General features: G+C 49.9%; 1 protein-coding gene across 3 annotated transcripts in view; it reads right to left on the minus strand.

The window, feature by feature from the left end:
- Positions 1 to 812: 812 nt before the first annotated feature.
- LOC146866365 (NACHT, LRR and PYD domains-containing protein 12-like) overlaps positions 813 to 21,718 on the minus strand; it is a 396,927-nt gene continuing 376,021 nt past the window's right edge. For all 3 annotated transcript variants that reach the window (XM_085636040.1, XM_085636045.1, XM_085636031.1), the window contains one exon: positions 813 to 1,659. In XM_085636040.1, coding sequence (XP_085492166.1) covers positions 1,281 to 1,659 — 379 coding nt within the window. In that variant the 3' untranslated portion in view covers positions 813 to 1,280. The remainder of the gene's footprint in view (positions 1,660 to 21,718) is intronic.

A 21,718-nucleotide genomic window follows, 5' to 3' on the forward strand; every position in this document is an offset into this window, starting at 1 on the left:
TGCTGCTAACGCACCTTATCGCATGTTTTGTGAACTTATCGCCAGTCTGGCTGGTCGTTGAGAATTTTGCGAAGTGGTGTTGTCCTGGCTTTTTGCACCAGAACGCCTACTCTGCATCTCACTAGATTTAGTTGCTGGTGTCATCTGTGGCAATGTTTTTTGCGGCTGCTATTGCCGGAAAACTGGTGCTATCGGCTGTTAGCACCAGCTTGTGAATAGTGCGATCAATTTATCGCCACTTTGGCGGCAATAAAGTGCTGCTAACTCGGCGATAGGTCCTTGAGAATATCACCCTTTGTTTTTAAAAAAACAAAAAAATATAAATACTTTCAGGGGTGTTCTGTCAGCCCTGTTCATCCATTATTAGTTTACTGTGGTGTCATTCACATTTTGCTTCTGACCAAGGCACAAGTCCTAAACAAGCATTTGCAATGCAATAGGTCTCTCATTGACGCAAGTTTGAGCTATTGGCATTGTAAATGACAATGCCTTTTATTTATGTTTTAATTTTTAAAACAAATAAAAAGGCATTGTCATTTACAATGCCAATAGCTTACACTTGCATAAATGCGAGACCTTTTGCTTGTTAATAGTGTAGGGAGAAGGATTTCTTCATATCGCAAACAATAGTACTGTGAAGAAAAAAAGGGGAAACATTCAAATGCATATTTTACTTAACCCTGCGCCTGTGGAGTTGTCACAATGAAAGAACAGTTTTGGGTAAAAGGCACACAAATGTATGCAAGTCTCAGAATTCCCTGGCTAATGACAGGGACTTATTTGAATAGGTTTTAAAAAGTTGCAAATCAGTAGAGTGAAAAGAACACATTTTAATTTTTTTTAAAAGAAACACCACATAAATATTTAACATTAAAAAAAGCTGCTTGCACGTCAGTCAGTGTATGGTTCTTCTCAGGACTGAGGGTGGAGAGGAAAGAGAATTATAAAACCAGATTTGCAAAGATACAAACATTCCTGCTGCAAACATCTCGATCTGTAGGACTGTTCGACAAAATGTTTATGATATTTGTAATCTTTTTTCTATTGTATTTTTTCTATTTTGGCAGGGCAGGACTGGTCGTAGTGGGCACCGGGCAATCTTCTGGGACCCACAGCATAATCTGTATCAATTATTGGAGTTTGGCATCCATTCACCTCAGGTTGTCTTTGTCAGGGCATCCGACGATAGCACAATAAGGGTCGTCAGCCTTTGACGGGGTAGTATTTTCTAGACGAGTGAGGCAACCCCCAAGCCAGAAATGGGCTCTTCCATTTTTACCTCAACCAACACCTGGGTGCGATACACCACGCGCCAGCTGCGAGTTGAAGTTCTCCTCGAGAGTGTGCATTCTTCTTTTTATGTTGTCCACGTTGCACTTTTTTATTCTCTTGTTTAGCAGCTTGGCCACTTGTATATACCACTCTAGCATCCATATGGGGTCTTGGTCCTCGCTCCGGCTCAAGCTCACGCCTCGGCATACTTTTGAGAGGAAGGAGACAAGCTTCTCGTCGCTGCAGACCTCGCATCTCTGAAATATCCAGTCGCACCATTCCTGCCAAAAATTCCTGTCATCGTTGAAGCCAGCGATAATGAGGCTCCCTCTAGGGTTTGCTCTGAGTTTGGCGACATCATCATTGCATAGTTTATTTCCAACAATCCTAGAAAGGGGGAGAATAATAAGAAATGTGAAGAGAGATTTGTTTGTTATCCTGAATGCCAAAAAGGTACATATACGACATTCGGAAGTATGCAGATTTTTCCAAAGACCTATGTGACACTTGGTGGTGGTTCTCAGAGAGTCACTGGAGTGGCCATGCATTAATACCAAAATACAATTTTCTACATCTGCCAGGAATTCACAAACGGATTCCTTACAGGCGTAAGTCCATTTACAGGGCCAGGGGATCTCTATCCAGTGACAAGATCTCCAAAGCCGCAAATCCAGTAAAGGCAGTGGCGGTTGGCATGCACAAGGTTGGTAGGACACAAAAATAAATAAATAAAATAGACTTACCTTAACTTTCGGAGTGATATCCTCCTCCCTCGGGTGTCTTATGCAAGCTCCAGACACAGGAAACTGCACTACTCAATCCTGGCGCTGGTCTCACAGAGTGAGAGCAGCACCAGGTTTGGATAGAGCAGGCTCTCTCAGTCTTCCTAAGAGCACTGTAGGCCTTTGTTTTCTCTAACCCAGCTGTCATGCACATTTTAAAGTGCACAGCTCCCTGCTGCTGCCACTGGGCAACACTGGCCCCGCCCTGTCCTTTAACTAAGGGCCTCATTACGATGTCGGTCGGAGTTGTCGTGGAATTGGGACCAACCGACCTCTGTCTGGTCAGCGGTCCCGACCGCATGATTACGATGTGACCGAACACTATGCAGTCGCATACTCCCATTTCTCTATGGGAACTTGTGCAGCCGTAAACCGGCTGTAACACAAGCTCCCAAACAGAAATGGGAGTTTGTGTTAATCCCTGCACCCTGTGGCTGGCAACTCAAGGGGCCTGCCACAGGGTGCAGGGATTTACAGGAGGGGAAACCTAATATAGAACCGTGACCTATTAACTGTCACCAAAGATCTGCATGAAAACTGCACAGTATAAGTTAGAAAGTTATGTTTTGACCCAGTCTTTCATAATCCTAAATTGCTAAAAAGGGTTTGTTTAGGTAGAAATACATTCTCACTAGGAAAGCCAACAAGCGAGACAGCCTTAGGGTGGGCTTCTCCCACACATTTGGCCTCGTTGCCTCCAATTTTCCTGGATTTTTGCTTTTATTGGCCTTATGACTGTGTGCCCTTTACCACTGCTAGCCAGTGCTAAAGTGCTTGTGCTCACAGCCCTAAAAATATTTAATTTACCTAGAAGTCCTTATTAGAGTGCACTACATGTGCCCAGGGCATGTAAATTAAATACTGCTAGTGGGCCTGCTGCACTGATTATGCCTCCCACTTAAGTAGCCCTTTAAACATGACTCAAGCCTGCCATTGCAGAGCCTGTTTGTGCAGCTTTAAACTGCCATGTCAACCTGGCAAGTTAAACCTCTTGCCAGGGACCAAACTTTCCTTTTTAATATATAAAAAACACCCATAGGGCAGGCCCTGGACAGCTCAGAGGGCAGGGTGCAATGTATTTACAAAGCAGTCCATGCACCTTGAAGTTTTTCATGTCCTAGTAGTGAAAAACTCTTAGATTCGCAACTGCAAAGGCCTATATCTTTCATTGAATAACATTGGGATTACCTTAGTACATTTCATAAGCATAATTTCTAAATGGGAAGATATCACTGGTCTATGTTTGGTGTCTCTGGAATCCTAACTTATGGTAAAATCAGATTTTAAATGACAATTCTGAAAATGCCACTTTTAGAAAGTTGCCATTTTCTGGCCATTGCTATTTGGTGCCTGCAGCCTGTCTCTGGTCACATGACTGGGAGTAGTTGGCAGTTGGGCTTTGTGTATTCCACCTAGACAGACACACAAAATGAGAGCTTAGGTATTGCTGAGTGGGCTATCCTGTTGGACTGCTGCTCTGGAAGAACTGTTGCTCTGCCGAGCTGCTGCCTGCTGCCCTCCTTGCCTGGGTGAAAATAACTGGAACTGCATCTCTTGACCCCAGAACACAGAGTGACTTCAAGGGCTCGTTGGCTGGCCTCCTGATCTGAAGCCTCAGGAAAATAACAGGCTTCCAACAGCCTTGCATTTACACCTGGATTCTGTCATCATTCTGTCACCCTGCCAAATGGTGCAACCTTAGTCAAGGATGCTTGGAAGTGGGCCTGAGGTGCTTACCAGCGGAACTGAAGCATCTTCTTTGCTGAACAGCGTATCCTTGAACTGAACTGATGCATCTCTGATGAGGTGTGAATTTGCTCCCAGAGCTGAGACAACGGCGTAGGGTATGGGGAGGTGCTCAGTTCCTCTAACTAGATAATTATCTAGGCAGTATCAAGTACCATATTTAACTTCTAAAGGCCTACCCTGCCACATGAAGAGATAACTAACACCTGCGCCTGCCCCATCCTTTGTACCATTAGTCAGCCAGGCGCCAAACCCAATGAGCAAGGAGCTAACCCCAGAATTTGTTTTGAGTGACTAGAGGAGGGGTTGCTCATTTCCGTGGCCACACTTCTAAACTGGGTACAGAAGATCTGCAAAGGGAAATAAATGTTCTGATACGTTGGATTTTTGCAGCGAGGGTCACTGTGGGATTGTTTGCAGTAGGGCGCACAGGAACTGCTGCAAAGTGGGCAGAGTTACCCTGGGAACCTTTTCCCTATTGGTTAGGGAAGGGCCAGGAGTCAACCTCACCAACAGGATAGTGCCAAGAATAAATGTGGCATCCCTGGGCACCATCTTCAGAACACAACAAGATCTGTGGAAGGAAAAAGAAGGGCTTCACCTGCTATTGAGACCTGTGAGGGGACCTGAAAGGCTGGATATATTCCCATTTGTGCCCAGGACAAAGAAAGGGCCTGACCTCCTTTTGAGCTGCAAGGACACAACAAGATGCACAACAAGATGTCATATGCTCTATTTCCTCAAGGGCCCAGCGGGCACGTTCTCACTGTACCTGACTGGGACCTGCTGGTGGCTTTTGGTGGAGTCAGTCTCGACTTTCAAGTGCTGTTCTTGAGGTCCTGGGACCGCTGGCTGTGTCAAAGTGTACTTCTCCTCTCAGTCTTAGAAACCTGGTACAAAGAAACTTTTTGGTTCCAAAGACCCCCAGGGAACCAGGAGAAACATGGCAAGTCAATACTTCAAAGGTTCGTTGACACTGAGCCAAAGATTCAGGTTGGTCCTGCGCTGAACTTTTCAGCAGCAACACGTCTGTTTCAGTGGGATGTCGAGGAAAAGCTACTTGGCCTCATGGAGCCCTGTTCAACCTTGTTAGGCTTTGCCCACTGGAGATAGCTGAGCTCAAAATAGTGACTAAGTCTGGAGACTTAAATCTTCACTGGGCAATGTCACCAGAAGTAGCCTGTCAGCGACGGACCTTTCTTGGGTTCAAATTTTGAATGTGTCCCGCTCAGGGCTTTCCCACCAAAAGTCAATGGCTTCATCTGGACTTTGACAACAGATATCTAGCCTCAGACAGCCCATTTAAGTCACGGCCTGCTGCCTTGCCCGGCTGAGGATTTTTGACATCCATTTCAGAGACTAAGTTAAAAGGTAAAACTTCCGACAGGGATGAACCTGGTTTCGGTATCCAACCAATGCGCCATCACAGTGGGCATTCAATCGTCCACCCAACTAGTAATTGACTTTGGGACAATCAAAAATTAATCAAACTACATAAGGGCCTGGTTTAGAAAGGTGTAGCAACAATATTTATTTTTAAAAAGCAGCAGAAATCCCAACTGCCTTCCTCTGCAATCTTCCCCCATGAAGTAGGTGAAGGTAAGTAACCTTCTCCATGGTAGATCCTTGACATGCTCGCCCATCAGGAACGTCCTGTGGGTGGTGTAGACACTGCTGAAAATTGTGTTTGACAACCCACAAATGTAAACTGAATGGTCCGGTATCATTTTCTGTGATGCCCATTACATGGAATATGGCCACACAGACCACTCACAGAATGGGAAGCACATACCATTTATGTGTGTTGAGAAAAGTCCCTGCATGTCAGGGACACTGGGGGTACATATCTGTTAATTGCATGCAGTGGCAGTAATTCTACCAGGTCCACAGCATTATGATGTAAAACAAGTGAAAGAAGCATATGCCACATCGGGGAGAGGCAGAAAGCTAGACTCTAGGTTTTAGTATAGTATTTCTTTTGGGGGAGGAATGGCCCCTTGGGCATGGGTTTGTTCTTCCCCCACCCTGGGCCCCCTTATCCTTTTCTGCCCCTCCTAGGGGGTGGATGGGTGTATTCATTCCTCTGCTTCCTTCCCAGATAGGCAGAAAGCCCACTAGACACCAGGGAGTTTTTAATTTTTTTTTGGGGGGGGGGGAAGCACCTCTGGACATAGGCCTTTGCTCCCCTCGTCCTGGGCACCATTAGTCTTCCTATCAGGGGTAGATACAGGTGTTCACTACCAATCGGGTCCCCCTCTACCCTGGGAGTGGGGGAAGCAGAGAGCCGACTACACACCAAGGACACATTTTTGTTGTAGGAAAAAATATATGGTGTGCAGATGGAGAAACCTGGTATTGGGCCTATCCCCCAGCCCTAAAACCTCAACAGTCTTTCTGTCCTCCAGGTGGGGAGCAAAGCCCCATTCCGATAGCAAGCAAAAGGAAATATTGATATTTTGGCTGCTGTTTTTACAAGTAGGAGTACATCCAGATTTTCTCATATTTGTCATAGTGAATGCTTGCTCTTTCTGGGATCGTGTTCTGCCACCCAGGCAAATCAATGAAAACCCACCATTTTGAAACTTAGACACCCAGGGAACTCCAGTTTGGTGTGTACTGCATGTATCCCAGTGTTTTCTTACCTGCAATGCCTTGCAATACACAGACTTTTCATAAAATCATAACTTTACTCCCATTATCATGTGAATGGAAGTTCCAGAATCTGTGGAGAATTACAAATTTCCTATCACCCAGGGTTCCCCCACTTATTCCGATAAGAATGGTACCCCACATGTGTGGCTGACCCTAACATCTGCAACACAAAATGCCCCAAAAAGAAACATGGAGAAATCTGCAATAGGCATAGTGGTGGTATTTGAGACCTGGCTGGGCAGCCACCCAGGGGAACCTACTAAACTCAAACATTTCTGAAAACCATACAACTGGAGAGTCAAGGGTGGTGTGCCTTGTGTGGATCCCACAGCAATTTCTTCCCCATGCAAACCTTAAACTTTGCCTGAAATCGCACATTTTCCTTGAATTTCCTGGACGTAAACTCCCAGAATCTGCAGGGATCCACAATATTCCTACCACCCAGCATTCCTGCTCATGTCTCGATAAAAACATAACTCCACTTGTGTGATTGAGCTTAGTTCCCATGACAGGAACGGAAAAATCCAGGATCAATGGGAGTCCCTTACTGAGGATTCAGGGCTAGTGCAGTTGCGGTGGGTGTGGAGTTTAGGGCTCAGGACTCCTATTGACCCATTGGTCTGCTTCTTCTTGGAACATTTTGAACTGCCACGTTGTGTTTTAGGCTTTTCCTGTTGCTGGCACCAAGCCCACACACACAAGTGAAGTACCATTTTTATCTGGAAACCTGGTGGAACGCACGGTGGTAGGAATTGTGTGGCTTCCCGCAGATTCCAGAACTTTCCCTCACAGAAATGTGAGGAAAATGTGTGTTTTTAGATGAAGTTTGAGGTTTGCAAAGGCTTCTGAGTAAAAATACTTTTTTTTAAAATCTGTTTATTATTTTAAAGCATGGTACATCTCGCCGTCGTCTGTGAGCGGCGTACAGACAAACAAAAAAACTTTGTAACAACATTACAGTTCCGGGCAAATCACAGAACACAAAGTGCACTTCTGAAATACAGCAAACGTCCTGCGGCAGGCACGCAGTATCGACAAACTGGTAGCCACCACCTTGTTAATTTACCTGGGCACAGAAGGAGAACAAACAATATTCAATCAGCCTCATTCAGCGCCGCCTCAGCAAAAATGCGTCTGAGCGGCTCCCAGATATCCTTGGGCTTGGAGGAGGCGGGCAGCTCCTCTGCATACAGTTCTAAGTTTTCCCGACAGTATACCATGTCCGACAACCATCCACACACCTTTGGTTTAGCTGCACTGTCCCATGTAAACAGAGTGCGCCGCTTGGCCAGCAGAAGGGCAACCCTCACAAACCTGCCCACCAAACCCTTTAACTGAGGCACGGAGGTCAGCAGACACACCGCGGGTTCGCACGGAAGCTCAGCACCAGTCATTTTGTGAATGTGATGTAGCACCTCTCTCCAGTACTCAGACACTGGCCCACAGCCCCACGCAAGATGCAGAAAGTCCGCAGCCTCCCGCCCGCACCGTCTGCAACGATCCGACTCCCTCAACCCTATTTTGTGCAGCCTGGACGGGGTATGGTATATTTGATGTAAGTACTTGAAGTGGATTATACGCAAGTTACCATTAGGGGTGAGGCGGCCCGTTAGCTGACAAATCCGCTCCCAGTCCTCAGTCGATATCTGGGGGACCAGCACAGCATTCCATTTTGCTAAACTACCATCGGGGCCACGAACCGTCTCCTCCTGTACTGCCCTGTATAATTTTGTGATTAGTTTCTTCCTAGACGGGGTCACCAGCATCAGCTGCAGGGCCTTAAGTGTGGGGGGTTCAGCGGGGAAACAGGGGTAATGATCCCTCATGGCCCACCTGAGACGGTGGCAAGTGTACACAAACAGGGGTGTGGGGTTCTGTATGTATGCCAAATCCCTCTGCTCTAGATAGCGGCCCTGTGTGTATAGGTCCTGCATATGTGTTATACCAGCATCTTTAAGTGATGTGAGAGGGCCAGCTTCCTGCACAACCGATAAGGCCGCGTGATGCACCAGTGGCAACGCCGGCGCATATAATGGTAGACTCTGCGTTCTACGCCCAATCGCCTGCCAGGCCCCAATAGTCATGTCCAGTGTGTTAATCTCAGTGCGCGGCGTGTGTCGGACAGTATGTGTTAGTATACCTCTAAGTGGGGTGGGATGGGCATCCCCGTCTTCCACCGCCACATGTGGGACAAAGCTATGCGGTCTATACCAGAAATACGCATATTGCGCCTGTGCACACAGGTAGTACACATAGAAGTCCGGCGCCGCAAAGCCTCCCCTGTCATACGATAAAGTCAACGTTTTCCAGCTAATCCTAGGGTGTCTTCCACCCCAAATTAACCGCAGTAGTTGGGCACGCAGCGCTTTAAAAAATTGTTGGGTCAGCCTAATCGGAATATTGCAATATAAATAAAGAAAGCGCGGGAGAACAACCATTTTTATCACAGCGATACGATCCGCCAGAGACAAGGGAAGGCGCAACCATCCGTCCACCTGTTGCACTAGTGCGTCATATGCCCTACCATAGTTTTCCCGGATCACCACCGCAGGATCACGGTGGACCCACACCCCGAGATATTTCACTGGTTCCGTCGTCCAAATCAAAGGGTACTCCATGTGGGGCTGCGACGTGATCATCGTAAGCGGTATGACAACCGATTTGTCCCAATTGATCGCAAGTCCGGAGTACAAACCGAATTTAATGTATTCCCGGAGTACCGGAGATAGGTGTGTCTGGGGATCTCTAATGAACAACACCATATCGTCGGCATACATCGATATGCCCACCGGCCGGAGATTGAAATTTAGGGCGGCCGCCCTGTGACATTGCCGAATCTTGCAAGCCAGCGGCTCAAGGGCCAAGGCGAACAGGAGAGGGGACAGAGGGCACCCTTGTCTAGTACCTCGACCAATCCTAAATGGCCCTGATGTGTGGTTACCCACTCGCACCACCGCCGATATATCAGTGTATAAGAGCTGAATCCACCGTAACGTGACCTCCGGGAAACCAATCCTACGTAATACGCAAAACATATACTGCCATTCCACGGAATCGAAGGCTTTGGCCGCGTCCAGCATAACAGCGGCTGCCGGCAATTCGGGATTGAGGATATGAAACATAGAGAAAATGGTCCGCAAGTTATGGGAGGTGGACCTTTCCGGTATAAACCCGGACTGATCTGGGAGCACCAGACAGTTCATCAGGGGTTGCATCTTTGTGGCTAGGATCTTAGCCAGTATTTTTGCGTCCAGATTAATCAGCGACAGAGGACGATAGGAGTCGCAACTGGATGATGGTTTATCCTTTTTGAGGAGAGTGATAATCATGGCTTGTCGCAAAGACGGGGGCAGGATGCCAGCCTCATGCGCCTCAGCATACATTTCCAAAATGTGCGGGGCAAGCAGATCAATGTACGCCTTGTAGAATTCGGCCGATAGGCCATCAGGCCCTGGGGCCTTATTGTTGGGAAGAGACATGATGGCGTCGCGGACATCGTTCACGTCTATAGGCAGGGATAAATATTGCCTATGGGAGTTGGAGAGCCACGCACATGCTATGTCCGATAAGTAGTCTGTCAAGTCCGCCCCGTCCACCTCACCCTGTGTGGTATAGAGTGTCTTGTAACAGTCCTTAAATTGATCCACTATAGCCTGTGGCCTGAAGTGCTCAGTACCGGCGGCATCCACTATTTTGTCAATCTGCTGATGATTTGCCCGAAAGTGTAGCTTAGCGGCCAAGTTTCTGCCGGGTCGCCCTCCCTCCCCATACGCCCTAGCCACGTGCCGCTTCCCCCTGTATTTTATTTCTGTGTCGGCCAGCTTTTCATATTCCGTAAGCAGTGTTTGAATGCGTGCAAGCACCGCCGTGGACGGAGCTGCGTAGTAGTCCCGCTCCAACCCTACAAGAGCATTCTCAGTTTTAGCGAGCTGCCCCCTAAGATCTTTCAGAATACCGGCGGTGGTGCTGATGCAGACCCCCCGAATCGTTACCTTGAACGCCTCCCATAGTGACGCCTGACTAGACACCGAGCCTGTGTTTTCGGTGAAGTAGTTCACGATGGCCTCCCTAATGGTGTCTGTGTATATAGGATCCCGCAGTGCTTCCGCTCGAAAGCGCCAAGTGAAGGGGCGATGTGGGTTAGTAGGGATTCGCAGATGCAAGTATACCGGGCTGTGATCCGATAGTGTGCGCGGCAGATTGCTGACGCCAATCACCCATCTATTTGTCTCCTCACTCAGTAGCCAGTAGTCCAGCCGGGACCAGCTGTTGTAGGCCGGTGTGGTGTGATGTGCGTACCCATGCAAGCCTGCTCATTCCTCAACCTCCAGACATCCACCAGCCCCATCTCCGCCATCGCTTCACGGACACACTGAGCCACTTTAAGCGTGCGAGCTCCCGCCGGGTTAGACTTGTCAACTTGTGGATTGAGATGTGTGTTGAGGTCAACGGCCAGGAGCGCACCTTAGCAAGCATCTGCGTAAAGGGGAGTGGGTCATCCACCACTGGACCGTATATATTCAGGACCGTAACATAAGTCTTGCCCTGCACTGCCGCCCAGCGTCCCTCTGAATCAGTAGCGGTGTGTGTTAGTAGGAATGGGATGCCCTTTTTGACCAGTATATCCACTCCCCGCGCATAAGCTGAGTATGAGGAAGCGAGCCGAAATCCCGCCCATCTGTGAGCCACCGCAGCCTCTGTATGTTTAGTGAGATGCGTCTCCTGCAGTAGTGCAATCTGAATGTTATGCCTGTCTAAGTAGTGTAACACTTGACGTATTTTTTTGGGGGTATTAAGCCCACGGACATTCCAAGTCAGGCATCGGCAGTCGTCACCCATTTTCTGTATGCACCAGCTCAGCTCCAGCGCCTACCGCCACTCTACGCTCCGCATCACAACACGCATCTCGCTTCATCTTCTCAGCAGGCACATCAATTAACGTCCTCAATCGCATCCGGAACTGCATTGAACACCCACCCCCCACCCACTTCAGCAACCCAACCTTGCCAAAGACAGACCCCAATATCATACACAACAAAACAAAAACAAAGCCAAAAAAAACCCCTGAGGTAGCAATACCAAGGAAAGGTGGGGAGCACCCATCGGGGGAACGTGTTGGCTGCGAATACCTCCCAGTCTTTTGGGGAGGGGCCGCCATACTGTGGTCAATGCTCTCCGTGGGTATCCCACCAGCCGAAACGCCTCGCAGTCACCCATTTTGCAACTCGAGCTCCCCAAGTACAGCGGTGAAACGTCACCATGAGGGGAACAGCCAGGGAGACCCAGCCGCCCCCCCGCATCACAGCAGTCAACTGGCGGAGACAGCGTGCGCACGGCATCGAGACATGCCCGCTACTAGATGTGAACACTCGCACCAGCTGTAGCACCCCAAAGTAAGCACCAAAAAGGTGCACATGAGACAGAACAAGTGCAATACGATTACATCGCATGTATCAACATGTGTAAATCAGTAAGCATCCCACGCAAGTCAACCACCAAGCGATCTGGCAGATCAGGCCCAGGGCGGATTCAGCAACGGTCCATCAAAGTGTAAGAGCTACAGTCAGTCATCAATCTCGGAGGTGGGAGCGGAGGGCTGCCGCCCCCTTCTCAGCGACTTGGCGTGGTCCATGGCTGCTTTCGGGTTAGTGAATATCTTAGCGGCGTCGTCCTTGCCAATCCGAAGACGCGCGGGATATAACATTGAGTAGGGGACCTGTTCCTTCATGAGCAGTTTCTTAACGCCGAGAAATTCTTTGCGGGCAGCTTGAACCGTGGCAGTAAAGTCTGGGAAAAAGGAGAGGACATTCCCTTGATAGGTGATCGTGCTTTTCTGACGAGAGACACGGAGCAGTGCATCCCGATCTCTGAAGTTCAGCAGTCTAGCTATAATGGGGCGCGGTGGAGCCCCCGGAGGCGGACGCGCATTTAAAGACCTGTGGGCGCGTTCAACAGCAAACATGGCGGAGAGATTTGCAGGCTCGCAGATATCTCGTATCATTGTTTCGATATAATCCTCCAGACGGCCCACATTGGTGGATTCCGGCAGGCCTAAGATCCGTACGTTATTGCGCCGAGAGCGCGCCTCAATATCCTCGTTCTTGGCCTGTATCACCGCCAGCAGCCGTGCCATGTCCGCAGTCTTATCGGAAACCTGCTTGAGACCATCTTCGTTGTCCGATATACGTTGTTCCGCCTCGCCCAGGCGCACCCCCTGCTTGTCCAGCCTGGCGGAAATGGAGTCCATGCGTCCACTAAGAGCCTCTATCTTGCCATCGATGGACTGCAGGCTGGCCTGAATCGCCGCCAGTGTCGTTTCCAGTGACGTGGGGCCCAGTGCGGCAGACTCCTGCTCCGTGTCCGGCGTCACGGGCCGCGAGGGTTTCCCCCCTTTGCGCGGCTCAAACGTGAGCCGCGGTTGTGTTTTGTCCGATTTGCCCATGGTCAAGACTAGTCCGGACCGAGTGCAGCAGCGGGGCCCCGCACTCCCAGAGCAGCGGGGAGCAGAACACAGGTCAGCAGCAGGATTCAACCAGGGCCGGGGGGGACGGACGACTCGAGGGCAGCTCCTCTCCGTGCACACCAGTCAGTGCCAGTCGGCCTGTGAGAGTAAAAATACTTGCCACGCAACACATGCCTTCCTGGAATTGCTGAGGTGTTTAGTTTTCAGAAATGTGCAGGTGTGGTACGTTTCCCTGGGTGCCAGCTGAGCTAGGGCCCAAATTACTTAGCTGCAAAATTGTAGAAAATGACCAGTTTTTGAGTGGAAAATGTTGATCTGTTCATGTCAGGTTTTGGGCCTTCTCCTGTCATGGGCACTAGGTTCAGCCACTCAAGTGAATTACCATTTTTATCAAGGGCCTCCCTATTAGTACTGTATATCACACACAATACGACAACTGTGCCAGATTACTGAATTTCACTGATAAGAATTTTTAGATAATGAAACCCCACCCACCCTTGCGGCATGCTTCATCATGGGTAATCTTACCCCGTTCAGATAAGTTAACATTTCCTAAAAGGACACAACCTCCAGGAGGAGAGATTTCTTAAAACATGATTAGTGGATAGGCTCAGGGATCCAAAACAGTAACATTACCCTAACAATAAAATCCAACTATTTATTTATTAGATGGTAAGGTTAAACTGTCCAATGCATGCTGTGACTTATACATCTACCCTATTTACCAACATGTCTCAGGCTGTTTTTGATCAGGGTTGGGGTAGATCTCTACCTACAGGGCCCTACTAGGGAATTAATTTAATACCTTACTGGGTTGAAATATGTAGATTCAAGCAACTTATGGAGATAAAAAGGCTTTAAGTCAAAACATCTAAAACTTTATAAAGATGAATGCACTTTTAATGTGAAACGTATTGTTAGAAATAGGGGTCTCTAGTTGGCAGCGGTATACACCCTTTCCAAGTAGGGACCCTTCCTTCATGTCAGGATGAGTAAAGCACACACCTAAGGGTGCCTGTGCTCATCCTCTGTTAGATTGGCACAGAGCAGTCAGGCTAAACTCTAGAAGCAATGTGTAAAGCATGTGTATATAACTGTTAGATCTGGGGGTCTCTAGTTGGCAGGGTAGGTACCACTGTCCAAGTAGGGACCCTTGCTTCTAGTCAGGGAAAGGGGGATACACTGTTAAGATAACCCCTGCTCACCCTCTAGGTAGCTTGGCCTGAGCAGTCTAGGCTATCAAAGGCAATGTGTAAAGTATTTGTACCAACACTCACAGTAACACAGTGAAAACACCACAGATTTACTCCACACCAGTTTTAGAAAAATAAGGTATCTTTACTAAAAACTTCACAAGACCAAATACTACAGACAAACCAACATATAATTCAAAAAGGTTACTTTAAAGATAGTTCAGAGTTTGCAGAAAGTACTCCAGGATGTAAAAGTCAGTGTCTTGCACAATGCGACTCTCAATGCACAAAATGCGACACTTTCGTGCCCAACAGTACCTGTAGTTGCGATAAGGTTCCCAAAAGCTATAACAAGGAAGCTTGCAAAGGTGATGCGATACTCCTGAGATCCTGGGGAGGCTTTGCAGCAGCCCTGCTTCACGCAGCAGAGGTGGATGCGCCGGCTCCGATCTGTAGGGGGAGGATGCGATGACTTTGGCCTTCGTTGCGTAGGTTTCTTAGGGGGAAGCTTCACGCACAGGTTCGATGCGACACTCTTCGATGTGGTGCGATGTGTGGCGCAGCGTGGCCTTCCGGCGCCGCAACTCTCGATGCGCCACGGAACGGGACTCTGCGTCGACGCACCCGCTGACTGGAGACTTTCCACGCACCGGCAGTGGTGCGGCTCGCAAACTGGTTCTGCGACAACCCTCGCAATGGCAGGAAGCTTCGCGCTTCGGGACGATGCTCGACACACTCGGCGATGCAGAGACCCTGCGTGTTGCGATGGTGCCGCGATGAAATTTTCCACGCACTCTCGTCTTGCGACACGCAATCGGATGATGCGTTGGGTACCAGTCACTCTTGTTCACGCTTCTGCTTCCCAGCTCCCAAACACAGCAAAACGACCTCCTGAGGCCCCAAGACTGGGCAAACACTCCAAGGCAGGTCAGAACTCTCTCAGCAGAGTTCCAGGGGAGCTGGTGGTGAAGTCCTTTTGTTCTTGGGACTTCTTAACAGGGAGCCAGCTCTTCTCAGGCCCTTGGAGATCAGAATCAAAAGAAGGGGACACAGCAAAGTCCTTCCCCTCTCCTTGGCAGCAAAGCAAAACAGCAAGCAGGCAGTCTTCTCCTCTTCAGTTCCTTCCAGCTTTCTCCTTGGCAGAGGTTCCTTCTTAGTTCCACAGTGATCTAAAGTTTTAGGTGTCTGGGGTCCTCTTCTTATACCCCTCCAAGCCTTTGTCTCTCTTTGTTCCAGTGGGGGGATTCCCCTGCTCAAACCGGTTCCTGGGTGTGCTCTGCTCTGGAGCACTTGGTTCCTTTCAGAGTGAGGGGCAGGGTCGTTAGACGCTCAGCAGGAGGTGGAGCCTTCTTTGTGCCAGCAGAGGCAGAGTCCTCAGCCTGGCCAGCAGGGGGTGATGCCAGCTTTGTGTTTGTCAGGGGCAGCCCTATTCAAACCCAGGGACTACTCCTCCCACCCATCTAAAGCAGCTCTCCCTATTCACCCTGCTGCTGACTCATCCAGGCTCCTGGAGCCACCTGGCCCATCACATGACACCCTTCAGCCAACCAGCACACAGGCACACAGGAAGGTTAAACAGGAGAATAGCTACTTTCTAAAAAGTGCTATTCTCACACAGTGAATTTAAAAACCATCTTGCTAAAAAGATGTATAATTAAATTCTGAACACAGAGATACCAAACTTGGATTTTCTATCTTGCCCTTATGGGAAGATAGGCATGTAAACAGCCTTCCCCATTCTATCCTATGGGCAAGATAGCCTCTCAGCAGTGAAAAACGAAAATGGCTGTAATTCACTACCAGGGCATGTTACACACCTCAGTACATGCCCTACCTTTCAGATACACTGCACCCAGCCCAGGGGGGGTACCTAGGGCCACCATAGGGATGCCTTACATGTACAGAAAGGGAAGGATAAGGCCTGGTCAGTGGGTGCACTGGCCAGGTCGACATGGCAGTCCTGGACTGCACATAGGCACTGCAAGCAGGCCTGAGACATCATTTTAGCGCTACTCCTCTGGGTGGCACAATCAGTGCTGCAGCCCACTAGTAGCATTTGAATCACCAGCCCTGGCACACGCAGTGCACTTATATGCCAATCATGGATAACCAATCAATATAACAATTTATACGGAGAGCATATGCACTTTAGCACTGATCAGCAGTGGTAAAGTGCCCAGAGTCCTATTGCCAACAACCACGGGTCAGAAAAAATAAAGGAGGAAGAAGCAAAAAGTTTGGGGGTAACCCTGCAAAAAGGGCCGTTTCCAACACAACCCCCTTCCAGCCTAAAGCCAGGGTAGACCAAACGATACCTCGATGGGATTCCCTGCTTAGGGCGATAGAACACGGAAACTGGCCCAAACAGCAGGGCACTATTCCTGTTCTATGCCTTCCTGAACCCGGTTGGATCTCTCCATCCATACTCTCAGGGTCCACCACGCCAACCCATGTGGAACCCTTATCCTCACCTGTGGACACCACCTGTGCAGCACCTAGCCTTAACTTGCTCACAGGTGTGTCCCAACAGACAGACAGCAGGCCACAGTGACCAGTGACAGTGGTCAGGGATGAGACCCAGGCCTTATGCCTCTCAGGGCTCTCAAACCCCTGTGGCGTCAGAAGGAGGGGGGCAGTAGCCCCAGGTGCTCGGCACCCTTTGTCCACTTCCTTTCCTGTCAGGTCTGGTCTGACAACCTGGCACTGACCCACCAGCCCCGGGCCTGTATCCGGTGGCTGGACAGGAGGCTGGGGTGGACTGTTCCACACCCGGTCCTCCTCTTCCTTGGGGCTCTGTACCCTCCCACCTGGAGCGGTACCCCCTTCTAGAATAGTCAGGGCACCTGTGGCAGGTGTCCTGCACCATTCGCCCACCAGTTCAGGGGTTCTATCCTGCAACTGGGATCCCAGGTCAGGGGGGACACCCCGGACCTGGCCCTCCAACCTAGGGTCTACACCCTCCAGGTGAACCGGGGTCAGAGGCGAGGACTCCCTCCCTCTGCACCCCCTTCCAGAATTCTGCACCCTCCTACTCGGAGCGGTACACCTCAAAGACAAACTGGTAGAGACACTGCTTACAAATGTCCCTCCCTCCAGTTCAGGACCTCTCTCCAGCAACTGGTCTCCCAACCTAGGGTCTAAACCCTCAGGTTGCACCGGGGTCAGAGGCGAGGACTCTCTCCCTCTGCACCCCCTTCCAGAGAGCTGCACCCTCCCCACTGGAGGTGTACCCCTGGAAGCCAAACCGGTCAGGACACAGCTTACAGATGTCCTTCCCCCCAGGTCAGGCAGATCCTGAACCTGGCCTCCCATCCCAGGGACTAAACCCTGCGGTTGCACACCTGCCTGGCATGCCAGGACTTCTGGGGACTCACACAGTATCTCCCCGAGGGTGACACATGACTCATGTGTCTCGTGACAGTCTGCCTGGCGCAGATCTCCCGGCCCCTGTCCACCTGACAGTGCGCGAAGATCCCCCAGGACAGAAGTGGTGTCACCATGGTCACTCCTAGGGGACTCAGCCCTTCTGGCTGGTCCCTGACCCACTGGTTCTCCCACTGGGGAACACATCCCCCTCTCACCCCTCAGTCTGGACTTCTGCACCCTCCCAACTGGAGCGGTACCGCCAGACACCAGAACCACTGGAGCTCTGTTTACAGAGGCTCCAGGTTCTCCTGACACTAGGAGATCCTCCTCAAATGGCCTACTAGCACTGTCTAGGCCCCCAACCTGGCGTTCTCTTAAGGAACCCTCCAGGCCCTGAGATGGGGTTTCGGGCACCTTGGGACCCACAGTCCCACACTCACCCCTTCTCCACTGAGACAGGACGTGAGCCCCTACACCCCTCCCACTACACTGGGACCTAACCGGGCTACACTGAACCTCTTCCACCTCACAGGTCTGGAAGATATCCGGGCCACTCCTTTTGGGATCACTCCCCAATGCCTCTCCAGACCTTTTGACATCCAACCAAAGGTCTGCCTCCAACGCAAGCTCTCTGGAACCAGAGAACTCACACTCCACCGGGTGTTGGCATAGCTCTGGAAAACAGGGACTTAAAATATGCTCTCCAACAAATGAATCACACAGCCCCCCACAGTTGTTAACCAAGCTACCGTTTGCCTCACCCTCCAGTGCCTCACACAAGTACCCCACACCACTCTCCTGAGATTGGCAAGACAGTACCTGACTGTCTCTGTCACACAACTCACACTCTTCTGGGCGGTCTTCACACTCACACACCAAGGTTTCTACCATGGGGGAACCCCTCTCCCTGTACCTCTCATCTAGGGTCAGTAGAGTGTCCCTCCCACCACTAGGAATATGGTCCCCTGTGCCAGTTCCCCAATCCACTTCAGGGATACTGCACTCCACTGGAACTACATCATAAACCTGAACTCCCTGGTGTATGTCAACCCCCTCCCTCAAGTTAGGCGCCACATCTCTGGGTGTTTGTACCTTTCTCTCAGCACTAGAAACTACAATCTTGCTGCCACCATCTGAGCTGGACTCCACCTCCAACTCAGCCAAGCTCACCTCTTGAGCTACACATTTTTCTTCTTCAGCTGAGACACTCAGGGCCTCAAGCCTCTCGAGCTCCATATCAAGCTCCCTCATTCTTAACTCATGTGCCAAGGTCAATTTCAATTCTTCCAAGGCATACATCTTCTTGCTCTCTTCTATTTTGTTTTGGGTTTCCATTTCCATCAGCTTCAACTCAAGCCTCATGACTTCTAACTCATGATCTCTAGCCCTTTGATTCTCCTCCAACTCCTCTGGAGTGAGACTCCTACTGGAATGGGAGCTGCCAGCCCTTGAGACTGGTCCGACCACGGGCAGAGCTTGGGAAACAAAACCATCCTCTTCATCTGCATCATCCTCTTCTTGGGCCTCCCACCAGGCCTTCAAGACTCTTTGTAGCACATCCCTTCTAGATCCGCTTTTCACAGGGCAACCAAGGTCTTTGCAGAATTGCTTGAGCTCCTCAACCTTGTACGAATACAGATCCTCCATGGAAAACTCCAATTCTGCCCTCTCACTTGTTGCCACCTGAGACATGATGCTCTTGAAGAGTTACTCCAAAATAGAATCAAACATACAGCATGTGGTTGTCTATTGGTCTGCACTTAAACTAGTGATGTACACCAATTACTGTGGGTCAAGTACAAATACAAGTTCAATCCCACCGCTGCCACCAATGTTAGATCTGGGGGTCTCTAGTTGGCAGGGTAGGTACCACTGTCCAAGTAGGGACCCTTGCTTCTAGTCAGGGAAAGGGGGATACACTGTTAAGATAACCCCTGCTCACCCTCTAGGTAGCTTGGCCTGAGCAGTCTAGGCTATCAAAGGCAATGTGTAAAGTATTTGTACCAACACTCACAGTCACACAGTGAAAACACCACAGATTTACTCCACACCAGTTTTAGAAAAATAAGGTATCTTTACTAAAAACTTCACAAGACCAAATACTACAGACAAACCAACATATAATTCAAAAAGGTTACTTTAAAGATAGTTCAGAGTTTGCAGAAAGTACTCCAGGATGTAAAAGTCAGTGTCTTGCACAATGCGACTCTCAATGCACAAAATGCGACACTTTCGTGCCCAACAGTACCTGTAGTTGCGATAAGGTTCCCAAAAGCTATAACAAGGAAGCTTGCAAAGGTGATGCGATACTCCTGAGATCCTGGGGAGGCTTTGCAGCAGCCCTGCTTCACGCAGCAGAGGTGGATGCGCCGGCTCCGATCTGTAGGGGGAGGATGCGATGACTTTGGCCTTCGTTGCGTAGGTTTCTTAGGGGGAAGCTTCACGCACAGGTTCGATGCGACACTCTTCGATGTGGTGCGATGTGTGGCGCAGCGTGGCCTTCCGGCGCCGCAACTCTCGATGCGCCACGGAACGGGACTCTGCGTCGACGCACCCGCTGACTGGAGACTTTCCACGCACCGGCAGTGGTGCGGCTCGCAAACTGGTTCTGCGACAACCCTCGCAATGGCAGGAAGCTTCGCGCTTCGGGACGATGCTCGACGCACTCGGCGATGCGGAGACCCTGCGTGTTGCGATGGTGCCGCGATGAAATTTTCCACGCACTCTCGTCTTGCGACACGCAATCGGATGATGCGTTGGGTACCAGTCACTCTTGTTCACGCTTCTGCTTCCCAGCTCCCAAACACAGCAAAACGACCTCCTGAGGCCCCAAGACTGGGCAAACACTCCAAGGCAGGTCAGAACTCTCTCAGCAGAGTTCCAGGGGAGCTGGTGGTGAAGTCCTTTTGTTCCTGGGACTTCTTAACAGGGAGCCAGCTCTTCTCAGGCCCTTGGAGATCAGAATCAAAAGAAGGGGACACAGCAAAGTCCTTCCCCTCTCCTTGGCAGCAAAGCAAAACAGCAAGCAGGCAGTCTTCTCCTCTTCAGTTCCTTCCAGCTTTCTCCTTGGCAGAGGTTCCTTCTTAGTTCCACAGTGATCTAAAGTTTTAGGTGTCTGGGGTCCTCTTCTTATACCCCTCCAAGCCTTTGTCTCTCTTTGTTCCAGTGGGGGGATTCCCCTGCTCAAACCGGTTCCTGGGTGTGCTCTGCTCTGGAGCACTTGGTTCCTTTCAGAGTGAGGGGCAGGGTCGTTAGACGCTCAGCAGGAGGTGGAGCCTTCTTTGTGCCAGCAGAGGCAGAGTCCTCAGCCTGGCCAGCAGGGGGTGATGCCAGCTTTGTGTTTGTCAGGGGCAGCCCTATTCAAACCCAGGGACTACTCCTCCCACCCATCTAAAGCAGATCTCCCTATTCACCGTGCTGCTGACTCATCCAGGCTCCTGGAGCCACCTGGCCCATCACATGACACCCTTCAGCCAACCAGCACACAGGCACACAGGAAGGTTAAACAGGAGAATAGCTACTTTCTAAAAAGTGCTATTCTCACACAGTGAATTTAAAAACCATCTTGCTAAAAAGATGTATAATTAAATTCTGAACACAGAGATACCAAACTTGGATTTTCTATCTTGCCCTTATGGGAAGATAGGCATGTAAACAGCCTTCCCCATTCTATCCTATGGGCAAGATAGCCTCTCAGCAGTGAAAAACGAAAATGGCTGTAATTCACTACCAGGGCATGTTACACACCTCAGTACATGCCCTACCTTTCAGATACACTGCACCCAGCCCAGGGGGGTACCTAGGGCCACCATAGGGATGCCTTACATGTACAGAAAGGGAAGGATAAGGCCTGGTCAGTGGGTGCACTGGCCAGGTCGACATGGCAGTCCTGGACTGCACATAGGCACTGCAAGCAGGCCTGAGACATCATTTTAGCGCTACTCCTCTGGGTGGCACAATCAGTGCTGCAGCCCACTAGTAGCATTTGAATCACCAGCCCTGGCACACGCAGTGCACTTATATGCCAATCATGGATAACCAATCAATATAACAATTTATACGGAGAGCATATGCACTTTAGCACTGATCAGCAGTGGTAAAGTGCCCAGAGTCCTATTGCCAACAACCACGGGTCAGAAAAAATAAAGGAGGAAGAAGCAAAAAGTTTGGGGGTAACCCTGCAAAAAGGGCCGTTTCCAACAATAACCAACAGTAATACAGTGAAAACACTGCTAATGGACAAC

This window comes from Triturus cristatus, chromosome 2_1 (genome assembly GCF_964204655.1).
Source record: "Triturus cristatus chromosome 2_1, aTriCri1.1, whole genome shotgun sequence".
In the NCBI taxonomy this organism is placed as follows: Eukaryota; Metazoa; Chordata; class Amphibia; order Caudata; family Salamandridae; genus Triturus; species Triturus cristatus.